General features: G+C 46.2%; 1 protein-coding gene across 11 annotated transcripts in view; it reads left to right on the top strand.

The window, feature by feature from the left end:
- Nucleotides 1-18422, top strand: part of LOC117808245 (partitioning defective 3 homolog B-like) — a 140549-nt gene that overhangs the window by 62610 nt on the left and 59517 nt on the right. For all 11 annotated transcript variants that reach the window (XR_004630192.1, XM_034677874.1, XM_034677875.1 and 8 more), the window contains 5 exons: nt 2542-2677; nt 3768-3915; nt 4554-4645; nt 8327-8371; nt 17929-18144. Coding sequence is in view for 10 of the 11 variants with exons in the window: in XM_034677874.1 (XP_034533765.1) it covers nt 2542-2677; nt 3768-3915; nt 4554-4645; nt 8327-8371; nt 17929-18144 (637 nt within the window). In the remaining variant the exon portion in view is untranslated. The remainder of the gene's footprint in view (nt 1-2541; nt 2678-3767; nt 3916-4553; nt 4646-8326; nt 8372-17928; nt 18145-18422) is intronic.

Below are 18422 nucleotides of genomic sequence, written 5' to 3'. Positions count from 1 at the left end.
AAAAGAGTTGTTTTTTGAGTTTAATCCGTCTTTTCAGCACCGTGATGAACCGTGACTGACGCTAAGCAGATGCTAAGTCATGAAATGTGTGTGGATGTGTTTGAGAGTCGAGTGACGTTGACCTGGGCGTTGTGGTATTTACATCTCATCTGTCCCCCTCCGTGTGTGTGTGTGTGTGTGTGTGAGTGTATTTTAGGTATCAACGCCTGCAGATAAATTGCATCAAAGCCGGTTCAAAGTTCAGTTAATATCCACACAGTCGTCCTCCCGCCGTCTGCTGACGCCGCAGGGCCGAATGATGAACCCTCCTTAACCCTCAGAGTCCTGTCTCTCTCTTATTGTCTCTGTCTCGAGGTGTCCCTCAGTCAGAGCAGGTTCACAGCTGAAGAGACGGACAAGAAGACTGTTTCAGAGTCAGGAAATATAGAACAGAATGAAGAAAAGAAACCGGAATTGCCGTGATAATGAGCTGGATCATTTTAAATCAAAGGTGCTTTAAATGCATGAATGAACGACAGACCAGTACCTACACTTTGTGACGAGGTGCTACATACATAGAGATTAGAGCAGATATTAACATCACACAGTGAAGCTGAAGCAGAGTGATGCACACCAAACTCTAAACATCAGAACCTGCTGCTTCCTCCTGAGCTCTGGGATGTGTGGGTGCGTTTGGGTGACACTGCAGGGTGAGGCAACACTAAGCCTCTCAGCAGCCTATTGTATGCGGCTGTAGGTTGGGGGCTGGCTGGATAGATGCCCCCCCTCTCCCTCCTCCCCCTCCTCCCTGTTTACTTATTGTTGTGGGATTAAGATATCTGACTGCCTGTCTGCCAGGCTGCTCCTAAAGCCCGAGGCGAGTCGCTGGTTTGTGGAGGATGCGGGATGGAGGGATGAATGGAGGGATGTGATGTGATTTATATGTCTTGCACATAAATCAGAAGAGCTGTCAGAAGTTTGTGTGCATGCATACGCTGCACATATACGAGCTCAAAGTGATTGACAGCTACAGAGTGGAGACGTATTAACATGTATGGTAGGTCCTAATGATACCCCAGAGACTCCCTGACATCGTGAGCACCCCCCACCCGAAGCTCTGATATGACAGGAACACCTTTCATTATTGTACACCGGCTTATTTTATTTAAGTGTGTACATGTGTGTGTGTGTGTTTGTGTGACAGCTGTGGCTCCTGTCTCTTTGACCACGCAGAAACAGCTTCTTTCATCCTCCAGCAGCACATCCAGTCCCTATCTCCATCAGCAGGGCGGGGGTCCTTTGTAGTGCTGGATGGCTGTTCGATAACATGCCTGTCAGTGCTTTCAGGATTATCTTAATTACCGTGTTTTCATTGTGCACATGAAGAGAGACGCTGGGGTTTGATGTTGCACAGCATCGGAGGAGTATACATCTTCTGACTGTATGGAGGAGTTCAGAGTCATCACTTATCTCCTTATCTTAAATCATATGTGGAGAAATAACGTCTGCAGGAGATTTCTTGACACAAATTCTCTTTCTCTTTCTCAAACCTGGAGAACACCCGGTTTGAAACTGCAGTTCCTCAAGCGTCCACTTGAGGGTGGGTGCAGAAACACCAGAAACCACATACACACCCATTCAAAAAAGACACTCTTTACAGCGTGTGGGTGAATTAATTTGATGATACAAGTTTTGCAAAATTACAGGCACACCTCACACTAAAGGACCAAAGTTAGGTTGAGGCAGCTTTTAACAGAGACTTTAATTATATATGAGTGCAACTTTGTGCTCTCATATTGCATGCCTCCATGCCTTGCAGCCATGATTGCTTCTTGATGTCATGTGCAAGAAGACTCAAGACTCAATATTTCACTATTTCCAAAGCTTTGCCACACATCACTAGTGTCTGACCTTTTCACCTTCTTCCTGTGACAGCATCCTCCTCCTTCCTGTCTGACTCGCTGATAAATATCTCTCTCTATTATGATCAACTTCTTTGTGATATTTCGCTCGTCGCCCTCGCCGAGTCAAAATCCTCAGAGAGTTGTTCTAAATCTGCGCGGCTCTGTTCTCCTATCAGCATCAGAGGAGAGTCGTAATTGATCGGTCGCAAATGTGACACTGCAGCGACAAAACTGACGTTAAAGCTTGTTTTTGTTGAGCGGATGTATCTTGGAGTAAACTGCAATTTCACCTTCTGTGAGAAAAGATGTGCTTTTTGTGCTTTACACTCTGCAGACTAATCTCTAAATCTAAATCTGCAAGATTATTTGAAAGCCATGACAGTGCAAAAAAAAGCAACCTCACCTGAGCGTAGAGATCTTTCTGAAAACATCCATATACTGATTGGAGTTCAGACGTGTACAAAAGACTCTTTTACATCTTTGTGCACATGCTACCTAGCTTTCAAAGTCCTGAAGGATCAAATATTGGGGCCTGAAAGTCCTGGAATGATCGTGCAAATTACAGGGAGTATATCTGTGAAAAGAGACAAGAGTTCATCCAGAAAGACACAAATGCTAATCAGGAAATAACCCTTCCTCTCTTCTCTCTTCTTCACAGGAGCCTTGGGGCCACAATGCTGCATACCAGGGCCCCCCAGGACCCTCCAGACCCCCGAACACAGAGCGCACCATGAACGGTCCGAGCCCCACTCCGATGGCGACCAACAGCTACGCGTACAGAGACACTGCAAGTGGTGAGCAAACCCTCCACGAATCACTCTCTGCTGTGTTTGTCCATTTGAACTGTCAGGTCGTCAACACAAGGCTCTGAGTGTTTGTGTGCTTGCGTTATCTGTTTGTTTGTCTGCAGTGTGTGAGTGTGAGTGTGAGTCCATACATGTGTGTTTACCATGAGTGCACAGCATGACACTCAGCCGACGCGCCTGACATTGCTGTATTGTTTTCAGGGCGCCACTTTTCTCCCATCTCTGTCTTTAACTCTCGTCTAACTCTCACCCTGCATATTTAGAGCGGTTAGAAAAGGGAAGTCATTAGCTGTGTTTTTCCGAACGCGGCGCCTGCTTTTCATGTGCTAAAGATCTGACCTTGGAATCATTACGCTGATGAAACAGCTTCTAAGTGGGCCAGATTTGCATAGGGGGTATTGTGCGGCGTGCCGTCTTCAAGAAAGAAAAAAAAAAGACGAACAAACTGCTTTAAATTCATTCTTTATCTCCCTCGTCTTCCCCCTCCCTCCCTCACCCGCTGGGATGCAGGGAGCTGGAGATGCTTCTCTTTCTTCCTGAGACTCTGTCAGCTCTCCATCAGGCGGCAGCGACAGTCTCAGTCATTTAAATGGGGGGAGCTGGGATTTAAACACAAAGGCTTTACGGCGGGGGAACGGCACGCTCTCGGGGTTTACACTGTATGGAAATGTTGCAGGAAGTTATGAGGAAGTTAAAATGAGGCTTTTGTATGGAAATGATGATTCTGTGAGGGTTTTGTTTGAACGTGCGTTGTTTATTCGTCTGCTTTGACCTTGCTTTGTTTTCTATTAACATTATTGATCCTCAGATCTCTGTATTTAAAACATCCTTCTTACTGCGGCTGGATTCACGACTACAAATGTTTACAATGAACAATATCACAAAAGAGATCTGGTCTCTTTTGTGATATTGCTTTAAGACCTACATTCAATTTTATTCAACTAGAGAGAGGTTTTTGAGATTAAGGGCCTGTGCCCACTCCTGCATGTGTCGTGTTAAATGTGTTAAAACGAAGAAAAACAAGTTAACACCTCCTTTGTTTCCCAAGTCAATGCCTCCGTTGTGTCCCCTCCTTCAGCCGGGTATCCTGCTGCGACCACCAACGGCAGCTACGGCCACTACGGCTACGAGGACGACGAGCTGGAGCAGAGCTTCCCCCCGCCTCCCTCCCCTGACACTGTGGAGAAAATGAACAGAGACTCCCCGAGACCTCTTTCTCAACACAGGTACCCCACACACACACACAGAACACACAACACCATCAGCACTCTATTAAAGCACACACAGGGCTGGAGTTATTATATTCTAATGACACTCCGCTGTGTTATGAGATAAAGAAGAGCCATTACAGTAAATATTAGGATGCATTATTTAGACTATACGCTCTAATTGCTGGAGCCTATTTGCATTATGCATTAGTAATTATAGTGATAGCATTATGGAGTAAATTCTGTTGGAGTTTCCAGACTTATAAAGAGTTGTGATGGTGTGTTTGCATCCTGCAGTTCAGCCTGCAGCCACACTGCAACAACAGATGTTGCAGAAAATGAAAGTTGGTATTTGTGGAATAATAAATGCATTAATGAAAGTTTTTCTCCTCCATGAACGGAGGGAAAGTCACTCACGTGGTCGCAGTCTGAGTCTCTTTATCGTACGTTTACCGGAGACACAACCAGCTTTTGTTTCTCTGCATCAGGAGTGGAGGAAATGAAGTGATCTGTCGTCTGTGTGAATTTTAAATCAAGTTAACTTGTTTGCATGATGTAACCAACAAGTTTTTCCCGGCTGCGGCGGGTCAGCAGGAAGTATCGATCGCTCGTTTTTATTGATTCATGCAAAGTAAACTTCTCTGTTGTTTCTGCAGCGACTTCCAGAAGCAGCCGCACGCCAACACAGCTTTCTACGCCGAGAGGGACAACTACCCTCGCAACAGGGCGTCCAAGAGCATGGACCTGGGTGAGTCAGAGCACACACACACTTACACACTCACACACTCCAAGAGAGAAAGAGGCTGTTGTTTCCTCCAGTCACACACACACCGTAAAAACCATACTGTTGTCCCTGCCTTCACAAACCAGCCGACATACGAGTCTAATCATGGACCTAGACTACACACACACACGCACACACGCACACACACACACACAGTGATCACATGCCTCTTATCAGGACGTCTCTTTGTTGTGATATGTAGCCCTCGCCTATTATCCGCGGCCCTGAGGGGATTTGACCTCCTGAACTCATAAACCCAGGGGCTTTCCAGAGGGCTGGATGAACACGCCGTCTGCGCCATGTGTGTGTGAATTAAAGGCGTGTGGTTTCCAATCTCGTGGCTCGCTGTGTGTGTGTGCGTGAAAGCCGAGAAAGAAAGGGCTTATTTCCTCGTATTAACCCAAACTGACCTTTCCTGTCTGCCTCTACAATCTCTTATTTTTTCCCTTTCTGATACTTCTTCTTCTCCTCTCTGAGTCCATCACTCCTGCTCTCCTCCATCCATCCCGCTTTCTTCTCCGCCTCTCTCTGATTTCCAATCGTGGTTCATTAGGTTCAAAGGATTGGCTTTCTTCCTGCAGCACACGCCGCCACCACCCAAGCTGATTGGCTTTCATTATGGACAAGGGTGGTCTGCAGACGTGGACACACACACACACACACACACACGTTGCACATGTTTCCCACTGAGGAGCCACTCCAGCACCAAGCGTTATCTGTCCTCCCCTCCCTGGCTTCTATCTCCATCTCTGGTCGTTGCCAATTTCAGCCTGTTTCCCGTGTTATCTCTCTGCCTCCATTCATCCCTCCTCTCTGTGAAGCTGGAAAAAGGTAGCGAGCAGAGCTGTGTAAACATGGCGACACGTTTCGTATTAAAAGACCCAAACGCTCCTCTCTCCTCGCCTCCTCCTCCAGCTTTAGCCGCATCAACACGAGGCAGGTTAGCTTTTATTAAACACCACTTGACAGAAAGAGGTGAGCTTCTTTTATTGACCCTGAACGCCTCGGCAAATAGTCTGTTGACTCAAAGATCCCACTCTGGCTCTGAAATCCTCTCTCTCTCACACACACACACACACACACACCAGCTGCCTGTGCTCACATGAATAGAGCCACTGACACTACAGCTTCACTTGACTCTCACCAAAGTGGGAAAAGGTTTGATGCAAAGAATTCCCACTCGTACCTGAAAGCAGCAGAAAGGAAAAGTTTGTGCTCTCATTTGCATTCTTTTGCAACAATAAGGGAACTTTGACAAAAGGCAGAAAAGGAAAACACTCAGAGACGACTTCTTCAGCGTCTGACAGTAAATCTCTGCAGCGAGAGGTTTCCACTCAAAATGCAATAATGGAAAGTGATGCGTTTACTCTAAAAAGCAGAAAACGGTCGTATGGATTGATTCCTTGATGCATTAAAACATCAGACCTTTTAGGAGACTTCAAGCCGGCGTACAACACTTAGTGATCATATTTACTTTTGATGTGCAGTGACCAGGCTGAAGCTCAAGAGTGGAGGGTGTCAGAGCCACATGCAGCTGAAATACAGAGTATGTGAGGATTGTAATGCATCTCCACCTCCTTCCAGTGTGCAAAAGTGAAGCCGAAACAAACCCTGCGACAGGTTCTGAAATATTGCACTCCATTACCAAACTACCAGCTAAAGATTGAAACATCTAAAGATGGCTTTATGCATGCAGCTACAAAAAATAGACCCTCCTTCCTTCAGAACTCTGAACATTTAGGACACATAGAGGAAGAGGAGGCATAGAGCTATGAGGAGGAGACCTGGTATAAGAAGACTGAGGCCGTGTGTCTCCTCTCTCATCATGGGCAACGTGAGATCACTGGCTTATAATACGGACAAGCTAACAGGACTAACCAGGAGTCAGACAGAGTTTCTGAGTTTTTAGACCTTGAACTATTTCTGCTGATTTGATATGACGTGTATGATCCGATTGTCAAGCCCTCATACAGCTACGTGATAAAACAATGCAACGTTTTCCTGACTGTAGCTCAAAACACAGCGTCCACATCTTCCCTCCTCTGTGGCACCCGGAGAGAAATTTGGCTGCTGGCCGATCCGACTTTTATCTCTCCTCCTCTGAGAAGGAAGCTTTTTATCATCCAGCCGGGTCATATCGCCTCAAAACTTTCCCCTAAAACTTTGAAAAAGTATTGGATTTTTATTTGATCCGGCCCATGAGCACAGGAACGTTCTCCCCGCTCCTCTGTTGCGGCTGCTACAGATGTTTCTATGAAGCAGCCTCTCTTGATTCCAGGTTTGCTCGCACTGATTGTGTTTTTCTGTCTAACCTCTGTTTCTCTGTCACAGCCTATCACCCCGCATCCGTCCCTCCTGGCTCCCTCTCTCCTTCAATATTCCTCCGTCCTCTCATTTTCTCTCCCCCTCACCCATCTGTCCGCCGGGAAAATTGACCTCATAAAAAATGAAAGGATTATTTAAGAGAAATGGCGGCGTAATGAAAACCCATTATTGTATCCCATGGTGCACTGCCTGTGGAGTCTGCTGCAATCCTGTTTAGTTAGATTAGGCGGTGGTGGTGTTGGCGGTGGTGGGTGGGGTGTTGTTTTTCCCCCTCCTTTTATTATTTCTCTCATTGTCTCACCTCTATCTGCTGTTCTTTCACAATCTTGGGTTTCTTGTATTTCGGCTTCTTTTTTCATTTCCTCTCTCAGTCCGTCTCATTTTGTCTCTCACTCGTCCTCCTCCGTCTGATCCTCCAGCAGGGACTCATTTACACCGTGTACCAGAGCCAGAAGATACCTTTATTACCATTTACAAAGCTGCTTTTATTTTAGTATGTGTGGCATGTCCCGGCTTGTCAAATACGGCTGGCTGGTCAGCGGCCCTGAGCTGCAAAGACATGATCTACAGTTGTTACAAATCCAGGAGCATTTTGATGTCTGATTGAGGACCAGGAAGTACAAACTGGTCAGGTTTCGAGGACTTAAGCGCATGCATGTAACATCTAATTCAGCTTGTCCACATCCAACGCCATTCTTGCATCTTCGGTTGTAAATCCTGCTTTTTACCGGCGACTCAAAACACATCTTTTGCATCCTTCATTCAGGGTGAGGAATGTTTGGTTTGCGCTGATTTTATCCTCAAAGCTTTGCAATAAACATTTCCTGTGCATCGATTTTGGCAGCAAAAAACGTATCAACAAATGTGTTTAACTTCTGGTCTAGACACAACAGTCACAACAAGCTGTAATGTTCTACTACCTGGAGGCAAACAAGCACGGATGGCGTTGTGCAACTTGCAGTACCTGAAACTTCCTCTCCTCTGTGCTTCCTCTAAATTCCAAACATGCTTCACTGCTCTCCTGCTTTTGCTCTCTGAAAGGAAAACATGTGGCGTGCATCCTGTAAGGACACGGCACAGGAGCGCTCATGCACGCCCGCCAGCGCTTTCTGTAAACTGATTGAATTATAAGGACCTTTTAAAGGTCTGAATGTGGTCACTGCTCGAGGCCAAGTCATCATTGCCTGCATCAAAGTCTGCTGTGGTTTATCGTGTAATGTTCACAACAACAAGCACAATAAAAGTGAATCTACGGTGATTTAAATGTAGATCATGTTCAGACTGAAGAAGGGTAACATCCTGTCCTCTTTTGTGTTGCAGTGGCTGATGAGAGCAACATGGGCTCACTGGCTGGGCCGAGGAACGGTGAGTACACAACGTGATCTTCAAATACATGCACACTTTCATAAAGGAGCCCTCTCTTTTCTCCCGTGACGTCCCTCCAATCTGCCTCATCACTCTTCACTTGTCTCCCTCAGTGCAACACTGAAAGTCACTCAGCACACACAGAGATAGATGAACCTGCTCCGTGCACGCTCTCATCTTCTCTCTTTTCTTTTAATCTATTCTCAAACATTTTTTTATTCCGCTTCCTCCTCCCCTCCCTGTGCTCCCCGGCTGACAAAGTTGAGTTGTGAAGCACTTAGTGTCTGAGCTCTGGCTGCTTTATAGTCGTCCAGGTCAGCAGGCACACGGTGCTCAATCCTCACCCAGCTGACAGCAGCCGCATTGCATTACAATGACTCCAGCCCAGGTTATTTCTCTGCATGCAGCTCAGCCGGCTTTTATTGGAGAAAAGTCAGTTTGACTATTCTCTTTCAGTGAGTGAGGTTACACAGTGTGATTTAAACTACAGTAAATCTTCTGTTCTTTAAAGCTGTTAATGTTTCTAAATGTAGGAACAACCGTTAGCTTGTAATTATCCCTCACAACTCTCTCTAACAAAGCTAATGGCTGTGTCAGGGGAACTTCTTATAGCCGACCTTAAACTAGTATCATCACTGCACAAACTCCTCTGAGCGGGATGCAATCATGCTAATGAAAAGGAGATAGAAGCACACGGCTAAACATACAGACAGAAGAGGACTTTTAACAAATCTTGCATGGTAATCTGGACAGGTTCAACTTCTTTATCCCCTCCAACACATGAAGTCAGAAGACATTGCCTTTACAGTTTGTGAGCTTGTGCATAGCCTCAGACTCTCAGAGCTGCCTGCTGTATGTAGAACCAGTTAGTGCTGAACAAAGAGAGCACACAGGGTAATAGTGAGTTTTCTCTGAGTCAGACAGAACTGCTCCAGCTTTTGTTTCAGAGGCTGGGAGTCTGTGTGAGGCTGTTAGGAGCGTCTGCAGCATGAATTCAAATCAGGGAGGGTGCACGCTCAGCTGACCGGCGCTCGTTGGGCTGCAGGAGTCATCAGCAGAGACATTACATCTCATTTACAACACCTACAGCACTTAGATACAGCTCCAATACTCCTAATGAGGAAAGAATCATGAGCAGCATTTTTGGTGTAGCGTGGGAGGGCAGACCTTGTTTTAGTTCTGCACACACACACACACTCACACACACACACAGGTCTCTTAAATCCACCTGCAGCCAGCTAAGCCTGATGCTCCTGGAATACAAATGTCCTGAGCACCGTTTGCTGACCTCAAATCCCCCACACTCAGCATTGCTACAAGTGTCTCCTCCTCCTCCTCTTCCTCCTCCTGCTATGATATTCCTGGAATTTCTGATCAGCTCTTATAACCCTTTACAGCCCACGATAAATAAAGCGATCCATTTCTCCCCGGCAGCCGCGCTCCCCGTCTTCTTCTGCGGTTCCTCTTTTTTCATCCCCTCCTCCTCCGTTGACGTCTCGGCTAATGCGTATTGACAGGGCTTTTGCGTGTTTTTCATTTTTGCTGACGCAGCGTATTTGCAGAGCTTCCTGCACACACACACACACACACACACACACACTCACACACACACACTCCTCCCTCCTAAATGGCCTCAGTGTTTCTTTATGGGCTTTGACATATTTCATTAGGCGGATGGTCTTAAGAGGGCCTGCCTGGCTTCTTTAATCTGGCTAAAACCCTTTTTCTCTCTGGCTAGAGCCGCTTCTCTTTCTTCCTCTCTCTCTCTCTCTCTCTCTCTCTCTCTGTCACTTACTCTCCCTCTCTCTTGATTCTCCACTCTTAGCAGTCTCCATCTTCAATAGAGCTTTTAGTTTCCCCCCCTTTCATCTTGGCTACCACTCTTCCCGATCGTTCCCGTCCTGATTATTCTCCCGCTCTTTGTCGCCAGGCTCATCCCCATTTTTAGCATCCTCTCAATCCTCATACCTTCATCCCTCTTTCTTCTCTTCTCTCCATCCGTCCATCCAGTTCTCTTTTTATGATCACTTTTTATTCTCTTTCCCCCAACAGGCTGATCCTTTTCATTCTCTCTCTCTCTCTCTCTCTCTCTCTCTCTCTCTCTCTCTATCTCTCTCTCTCTCTCTCTCTCTCCTCAGTCTCTCCATCCTCTGCAGCTGTATCTGTTCCAGCTTTATGTGATTATGGTGAACATGTTCCAAGTCTCGGAGTTTCCTCTCCCCGAGTCAGACCCAGCTTCTCCCAGTGCCTTTCTGTATTCTGGAAGTGTGTGTGTGCGTGTGTTTGTGTGCGTGTGTATGTGTGTGTGTGTGTGTGTGTGTGTGTGTGTGTGTGTGTGTGTGTGTGTGTGTGTGTGTGTGTGTGTGTGCACCCCGCAGACAGCCAGAAGAGTAATGGAGAGATATCCCTTCATTCATCCCTCCATTTCTCTCCCTTAGAATCTAACATTTCCTCTGGCAGGAGGCTGGCCTCTCGTTCAGCTCACCTGGGAGCTCATCCTGCACACACACACACACACGCACGCACGCACGCACGCACGCACGCACGCACGCACGCACGCACGCACGCACGCACGCACGCACACACACACACACACACACACACACACACACACACACACACTTCTTCTGCAGCGTCATGCACATACATGTCAGCCTCCTTGTCCTGCAGCAATGAGTTCTTCTTCTTCATATGCATGTTTAGAAAAAGCGTCAACTCATCCGGATGTTCAGCATCCTCACCCTGCAGCATCACGCCGTGCACCCATTAGCTGACGTTGTTTCTCCTCTGCACAATAAGCTTTAAACCCCGGCCGGCTCCCTGCCAGCGCCAGAGCCTCTGCTTTGTTTTCACGCTCTTTGTTTGGGTGCTGCGTAACTCTGCCTCATTCTCTCTCCCTCTTCTCCCTCCCTTCCTGTCTTTGGTTCTTTGCATCCAGCTCGCTGCTGTTGATTCAAGTTGGAAGCCGCCACGTCGATTCGACTCGATTGATTATTCAATCTCCTTTCCTCTCCTCCTTGAGTGTTGGTTCTTTAGAGGAGCAGTTCTGTTTGTGCTGATGAAGAGATAATGAAACCTCTCCTGTTGGCAGTGAAGGAAAAATTAAGACAATCAGGCATGATCCTGAAAGTTCAGGACTAGAGACATCTAGCTGCTCATTTCATCCTCACTTAACATTCACCAGTTTAAGACCAGGTTGAACATTGGAGGGATAGCAAGAACAAGACGCTCTAAGAAGTCAAAATAACTCACCGTCTGTAAATATTTTGAGCAGAGCAAATCTAAGCACAGAGAAGCCCCTCAAAAGGTTGCCAGAGTAGTCAGATCTCAGGGTTAGCCGTGATTGGTCAGGGCGCAGCGTGCACATTGACACGTCTCTGAGCCAAATCACGCCAGGCCATCCTTTAGACCCACATATGTCGTGCACCCTGATTCCTGCGTTATCCTGAGGTGGATGGTTGACTGTGTTTAATGAGGCATTATGCAGGTATGCGTATGTTTGTTCTACCCCGATGCACAAGCACTTCTATCCTCGCTGCGTTTACAAATGGCACGTGTCCCACTCAGCACAGCTCGCTCCAGCCCTCATCCATACCCTGCCAACCTCCCGCGCCGCCATAATCCAGCAGAGGTAAGCAGTAATTATGAAATGGCCTTTTAAGTCCCCTCCAGTTATTAAAGCCATTCATCTAGTTGGAGGCTAAATACATACGGCCCATATGTCCCCGTCCTCTCATACATCTAAACAGCCAAACCCAATTACTGGCAGAGCAGCGCCTCCGTGCAGCCCCGTCCTCTGCCTCTGATGGAGCTGAGTGCATTCAAACCGTGATGGAGGGACACTTAATGATCGGACAGCTCTTTAATTGGAGTGGAGTTTTGATTGCCCATAACATGAATTGGATTTGCTTTCAGTGGGTATACAGTTGTCTGAAGTGATTCCTTTTGAAGTCTGGTTTGTCGTGTGGTTGGAAAACAGAGCTTTAATGACATTCTGCTGTCCTGAGATATCTGAAGATGAGGCTGGTGATAGTTCACACGAGTCTTCATGTCTAAGAATCCTGTTAAATGATCAAAACCAACAATTAACTCAGAAATCTGTGAAACAAGACGGCCTAATGTACCATATTTATACAGTGCCATAGAGATCCATCTTCATCCATTGGTGGAAGTCACTGCATTAAAACAGACATGACTCTGTAGTGGAAGTCTTTGGAGCTATCGTGGCGTGTTGTGGAATAACAGGGGGGAAGTTATTGGTAATATTTTGATTAATACCAGATATCTACCTCATGCTGCTCGTGCTTTTCTTACAAGGCGCACCACATGTCAGGTTTGCTTCAGTAAAGATTTAAAGGCTTGTATTCTGCACATTCAATCAAAGGTGGAGTGATGAACATTAATGTCATGAGCGACCTTTGTGTGCTCCGTCCACTTCTTTGTGTCATATCAGGACCTTAAACCCATTTATGAGCGTTTATTGAGATGAGGTTATTAACGTCTTTAGTAATTTAACATTTTAAGGCTTCTGTTGAATTAGGTGACTTTTATTAAAACACAGTGAGAAGCCGTTTCAGCCCTCGTAACGGCATATTTAATGTTTCAGCCGGATTAAATTCAGTAACCTTTGCAGAAGAGGTCGACGCTCGGAGCGGGCTTTCCTTTTACAGGTGTGTGGTTTGACTGTGCTTTTTATGGAAAGGGTGCAGGTCGGCTGGTTTTACTGGTGTGGAAGAAATGGCTGCAGGTTTTTATTGGTCCGCGCTGAGATTGGATACGAGATAGAAAAGTGTGTGTGCGGTTATTACACGGGTGAGTTTTGTAGTGATTCTCGTGCATGTGTATGTCCATGTCCGAGAGCAACAAGCCCCCTTTTTTCACTGAAGTGTCTCCTTGGCAACTCGCCGTCACCCCTCTCTCTCTCTCTCTCTCTCTCTCTCACACACACACCTTCTTTCCACCCCCAGCGGTTTTGATGGAGGGGGCACTTTCTTGTAACTGTGGCAACCTTTCAGCCAGGCTGCTGTAAAGCTGCAGCACATTGTGGTCCAGTTGATAGGTGAGTGTTAAGACCCTGCTGAGACACAGTGGGATTATATTTGGATCTGTGTGAGACTGTGTGTGTGTGAGTGTGTGTGTGTTCTGACTGGAACAACAGCGTCACATATAATCAAAAATAAGAAAACATCACGTTAAATAGTGTTTCCACCCGGGCTAATGGATGCTGCATCAGTGTGTGTTTGTGTGCGTCAGTCTGGGTTGTGGGATTGTTTGGTAAAGCCTGTAATTTGGACATTTATTCTTGTGTTCACTGGATGGAATAATTAGGAATGTGTGCGGACACATTTTATTCAGAAGATGGAAACCACAGAGAGATTTTAGAGCTACAATGAAACTACCTTTTTTGTTTTTACCCCATAATGGCGGTGTCGTTCTTCCAACAGTTGAGGGAAGACTGGTACTAAAAACTAAACTGTTTATTTAAACATAAACACGTTTAAGGCGACTGAAAACACACACTTTTAAAAATGTAACCCCTTCTGTGGATCATAAACGAGCAACACAAGGATCCTCTGAAAACCATTACGTCAAAACTCTAAGAGTGTCAGACAACTGTACTAAACTATTACAATAACATTGAGGAGGAAGGTATGAAACACAAGACGATGCCCCTCTTTCTGACTTGTTGATTTTCTGCAGAGGATGTGAGACTTTGCTGAGCGAGAGAGAGGAGAGATTTTCTGCTAGTTTATTCAAGATTCAAGATTCAGACAACTTGATTTATCCCAGGAGAGCAATTCAGTTTTACAGCCAATCAATAAAAACAAAACAAAACCACCAAACACACATTTAACCGTCGCATTCAGACACGTCGATGACAACAGATCTATTCAGAGGAGACCAGTCACAAGAGAAGTTTTAAACCTGGAGCCATCAGAAATGATGCATTCCAGGAAGTCAGGAAATCTAAACGCGGATTGTCTTAAGTGACATAGCATTGATTGTGTTCCTCCTGCTTTTGCTCTCCACACAGACTGTTGACACCTGATTGGTCAGAACTACTCTGCTAAACAGAAACCAGCACACGCCTGCTGTACAGCTTCTCCATTTCCACGTGGAATATGTAAATAGAGATTAGGTGAAGCACAGGTGACTTTTTTCACACCTCTTCCAAACCATATGAAATATTATTCTTCATACTGTTTGAACCCGATGACATTAAACCAGAGAGCCAGCTGTATCAGGTTCCCTCAGTCACAGGTTGCAGGTATATTACACCCTCTTTTAAGGTGTCACTTTAAAGCTACAAAGCAGCCTCATGGATCAGTGTTAGTCCTTCCTGGGCCTGTCAGCTCAGCAGCAGCCCACGGCTACGTTCCAGGCGAAGACTTCACTGCTGTCTACTCAGCACAGCAGTCACCCTCTATAAAGTCACAACATGCACCTCACCAGGATGTATGTGTGAGTTTGGCATGTGTACAGGTATGTTAGCATGGTTGTGAAATCCAAGCACTGTTCTGGGTTTAATTTCAGATAAACACAAGGTATCTGTGCTTATTTGCTTATCAAACAGGCTTCTACTTGTACCTGTGTTTCTTTAAGTTAGGCCCATGACAACTTAGGGAGGCACTGGAGTGTCAGAACCAATCCACGCTGTGCAAAGCCAAGGCAAAAGGACAGTTAGGTTGAGGGTTCACCATAGCAAGAGTAGACTGTACACTCTACCTCCCCCTTCTTCCCCTGTTCTCATGAGGGAAGAGGAGAGAGAACAAAGAGAGGAGTAGAGACGTTTGAAAGAAGCCAGGAAAGGTAGAGTCAGGGCAAAAGTCCTGTTAAGGCTAGGACTCACCTGACAGGGTAGACTGTACCCTCTACCTCCCCCAGGTGAGGCGACCTGAGTCTGTAGGGAGATGTTGGACTAGAACTTACCTCTGCAAGTTTAGGCTGTACGCTCTACCTCCCGCTTCTCCAAGTGATGAAATGAAAGTTAGAGTGAAAATCCTCAGGAATAAAACATCTGAAAGAGACTGTAGCGTTAGAAGTTAAAAGGTATTTGTTTTGCTAAGATATATGCACGGGTGGAGACGCCCCAGTCATAACCATCTAGCCACGCCCCTTCTTTGAACTCTCTCTCTCTGACTTTGTACTTGTTGAAAGAGCCGCCTCTGAATCCTGGACTGCTGTAAGAACCCCTGCCTGCCGCTAATAGAGAGAGATGAAAAAGCTCTGAAACAGGTTGTGAAAACGTGACAGTATTGCTTTCATCTCGGATGACAGACTGTTACAGCTGTGAAGGGCATTTGCCACCGTCCTGGCCTGTTTGGCTGTCGGGCTGTTTGTCAAATCTGTGCACCAGCTTGAATCAGCAGCAATCAGGCAGACGTGATGCGAACGGATCCGTGAGAGCATCTGCTGGCACAGCGGGCAGCGATATGTGATAAACGCTGATTTCACCCTCCATTGGATCGAGCTGGCGATGATAGCCACCTCTCCTCCGCTCATCCATCCTATTAAACCCTCATTATTCATTTACCTCCAGCCTCAAACGCCTGACATGCATGGAATGAGTGTGCTCCCAACCCCACACACACACACACACACACACACAAACTCATATTTCCACTGCTATTCCATCTAAGGCGGTCAAGGACACACTGCTATCATGCACAGGCAGTATCATGACTTTAATTTCTTATTTCTGGGGAAGAAGTCTCACATTTTGCTCTCACATACTCTTCTTCTGTGTTTAGTACAGCAGTGTGCTGGCAAGGAGCTTAATTCTATCAGGCTGCGAGCCGGACAGCCGTAATTACATTTGTGACACAAATCCTGCCTCTCAAATTGAGCGTTTTATTCCTGAGCGCTCCCCCCTCTCTATTTATAACCCCTTATTCCCCATAAATCCCACTTCCTCACAGAAAGTCAATTTAGGACTTAAAAGGCAGCGACGCTCCGCTTACTGTCCCCCCCCACCCTCTCCTCAGACTCTATCCTTGCTTCAGTTTCACTTCCACTTTTCTCCCCCGCTCTACTTTGGAGCTTTGAAGCCTCAGAAATGACAAAAATAAAAAAAATGTCTTAAGCAGAGGGTGCCATGATGCAGAAAGTCATCCCTACAGGAGAGTTGAGAGGGAAAACGCAGCTTGCCACCTGTCTGTAACTCCTTTGAAGAGTGCTCTTCACTTTCATTGACATACACAACAAGGATGTTTCTTTCTGTCACATGACCTTCAGCTCCTCACCCAGCGTGCAGGGCATCTTCCTCCTTTTCCTCCTTTGTCTCATTTTTCCTGTCCTCCTTGCAGCTCTCCTTTTCCTCCAACCTTCCCTCCTTCCCCTTGCTGAATCAGCGGTGGCCTTCGTCGCCTTCCTGCTCCTCCTCCGTCTTCCCTTTCTTCCTCTCTCGACTCGGAGGCCATACCTGAGTACAGTATGATGGCGCTTCATTTATCCCCTCCTCTCTCTGTCTTGCTTATGCATGAGCCTGTCAGTTCTCATAATGCTGCTCTTCACCTTTCTCTCCCCCTCTCTCTCTCTCTTTTTATTATGTCATAGATTTATATCTGTAGGATGTTTGGAAGTAATCCTCAGTTTAAAACCAGCTAACTAAGCATCCTGCATCTATAATTAAACCTTCCACAATGACTGTTCTCCAAAGAGAGCTGGTTATTTTAAACCCTAAACCATGTCTTTACACATTTCTGGGATCTTAATTGTTGGTTTTAACAAGTTTTGGAGATTTTTTTTAAGCCAGCAGCCAAAAACTGACTGTGCCGGAAATAATCTTCAAGTGTTTGTCCACTTAAAATGTTGTTTTTTGCCTTTCTGCGTCTCACGCTGTTGTTAAAACTGTCTGACAACATTACAGGAAGGATTCCTTCATAGTTGGATCCCTCTTTGAAAGTCTCACATCATGAAAACTATGATTTCCTTGTGTATACATGGATATGTTAGTCATCCAACAGCTTAGCTTAGAGAATCTAGAAACAAAGCTGCATTGTTTCTGGGAAAACAACACCCTGAATTGGTGAAGTGTGGTTACAGCAGCACTTATCATGGTCAAATTTCACCAGATCTGATGAGAAATGAGAAACAAAAAGCAAATCCACATCCCCTCATCGAAGCCATGTTTGATGCAGGCTTTATGACCTGTTCTGCAACCAGTCAGTAGGGGGTGCTCCAAATGTTTTAGCTTCCCTTTTTGGGGACAAAGTCTGGCACAAACTGAGGAATACATTTAGTGCTGCTCCCATATCTCATCTGAAATATCTGGAGCTCATCCCCCCCCTGGAGTAATCACTGCTGTTACATCTCAGGGTGCATTCAGACTACAGCAATAAATAAAGGAATATTACTGCAGGGCGTAAGTGTTTTGTAAGCAGCTGAGTACATTTTGCTAAAAGCTTAAGATGAGTTTCTTTAACATTAAAAATCTGCCTCCTCATCCGTCATGCACGCTTCTTCATCTCCCCTGTTCCTCCTTCACCCTCTCATCTTCTGCTCTCCATCCTTCCACCTCATCACTCACAGACCTCCTCTTCCTTTGTATTCCTCAGAGCCTTCAGCTGGAGGAGCTCTAGGTCCAACCCTGGGCCTCATGAAGTCCAGCTCCCTGGAGAGCCTCCAGACGGCCGTGTCGGAAGCCGAGCAGAGCCACAACAAAGCCCGGGTGCCTTTCCACCGCCCGCGGCCCAACATGGTGCGAGGCCGCGGGTGCAACCAGAGCTTCCGCATCGCCATCGACAAATCCTACGACGGACCTTCTGAGGACGGTGAGACTTCTCCGTGAGATCTGCCAGAAAGAAAGAGACACCCAACCATCTCCTTTAAGAATGTTCCTCTTTAATGCAGGACTGTCACAGCTGCCTTAATATAAGATTCCTCTCTTAGACTTTGTATCTTTTTAAATGAGACACTGCGCTGCCAATGCACATCCCTTAGGCTTTATGGCACACTGGCACTCAGAAGGAGCCGAGGCCTGCCAAGGGACAGCGCTTAGCCTAAGTACCTTAATGAAATGCAACATGATTTTATCCACTCAGCAAATTTA

The sequence above is a fragment of the Notolabrus celidotus genome, chromosome 24, assembly GCF_009762535.1.
Source record: "Notolabrus celidotus isolate fNotCel1 chromosome 24, fNotCel1.pri, whole genome shotgun sequence".
Classification (NCBI taxonomy): Eukaryota; Metazoa; Chordata; class Actinopteri; order Labriformes; family Labridae; genus Notolabrus; species Notolabrus celidotus.
This window is presented reverse-complemented; position numbering and strand designations above follow the sequence as displayed.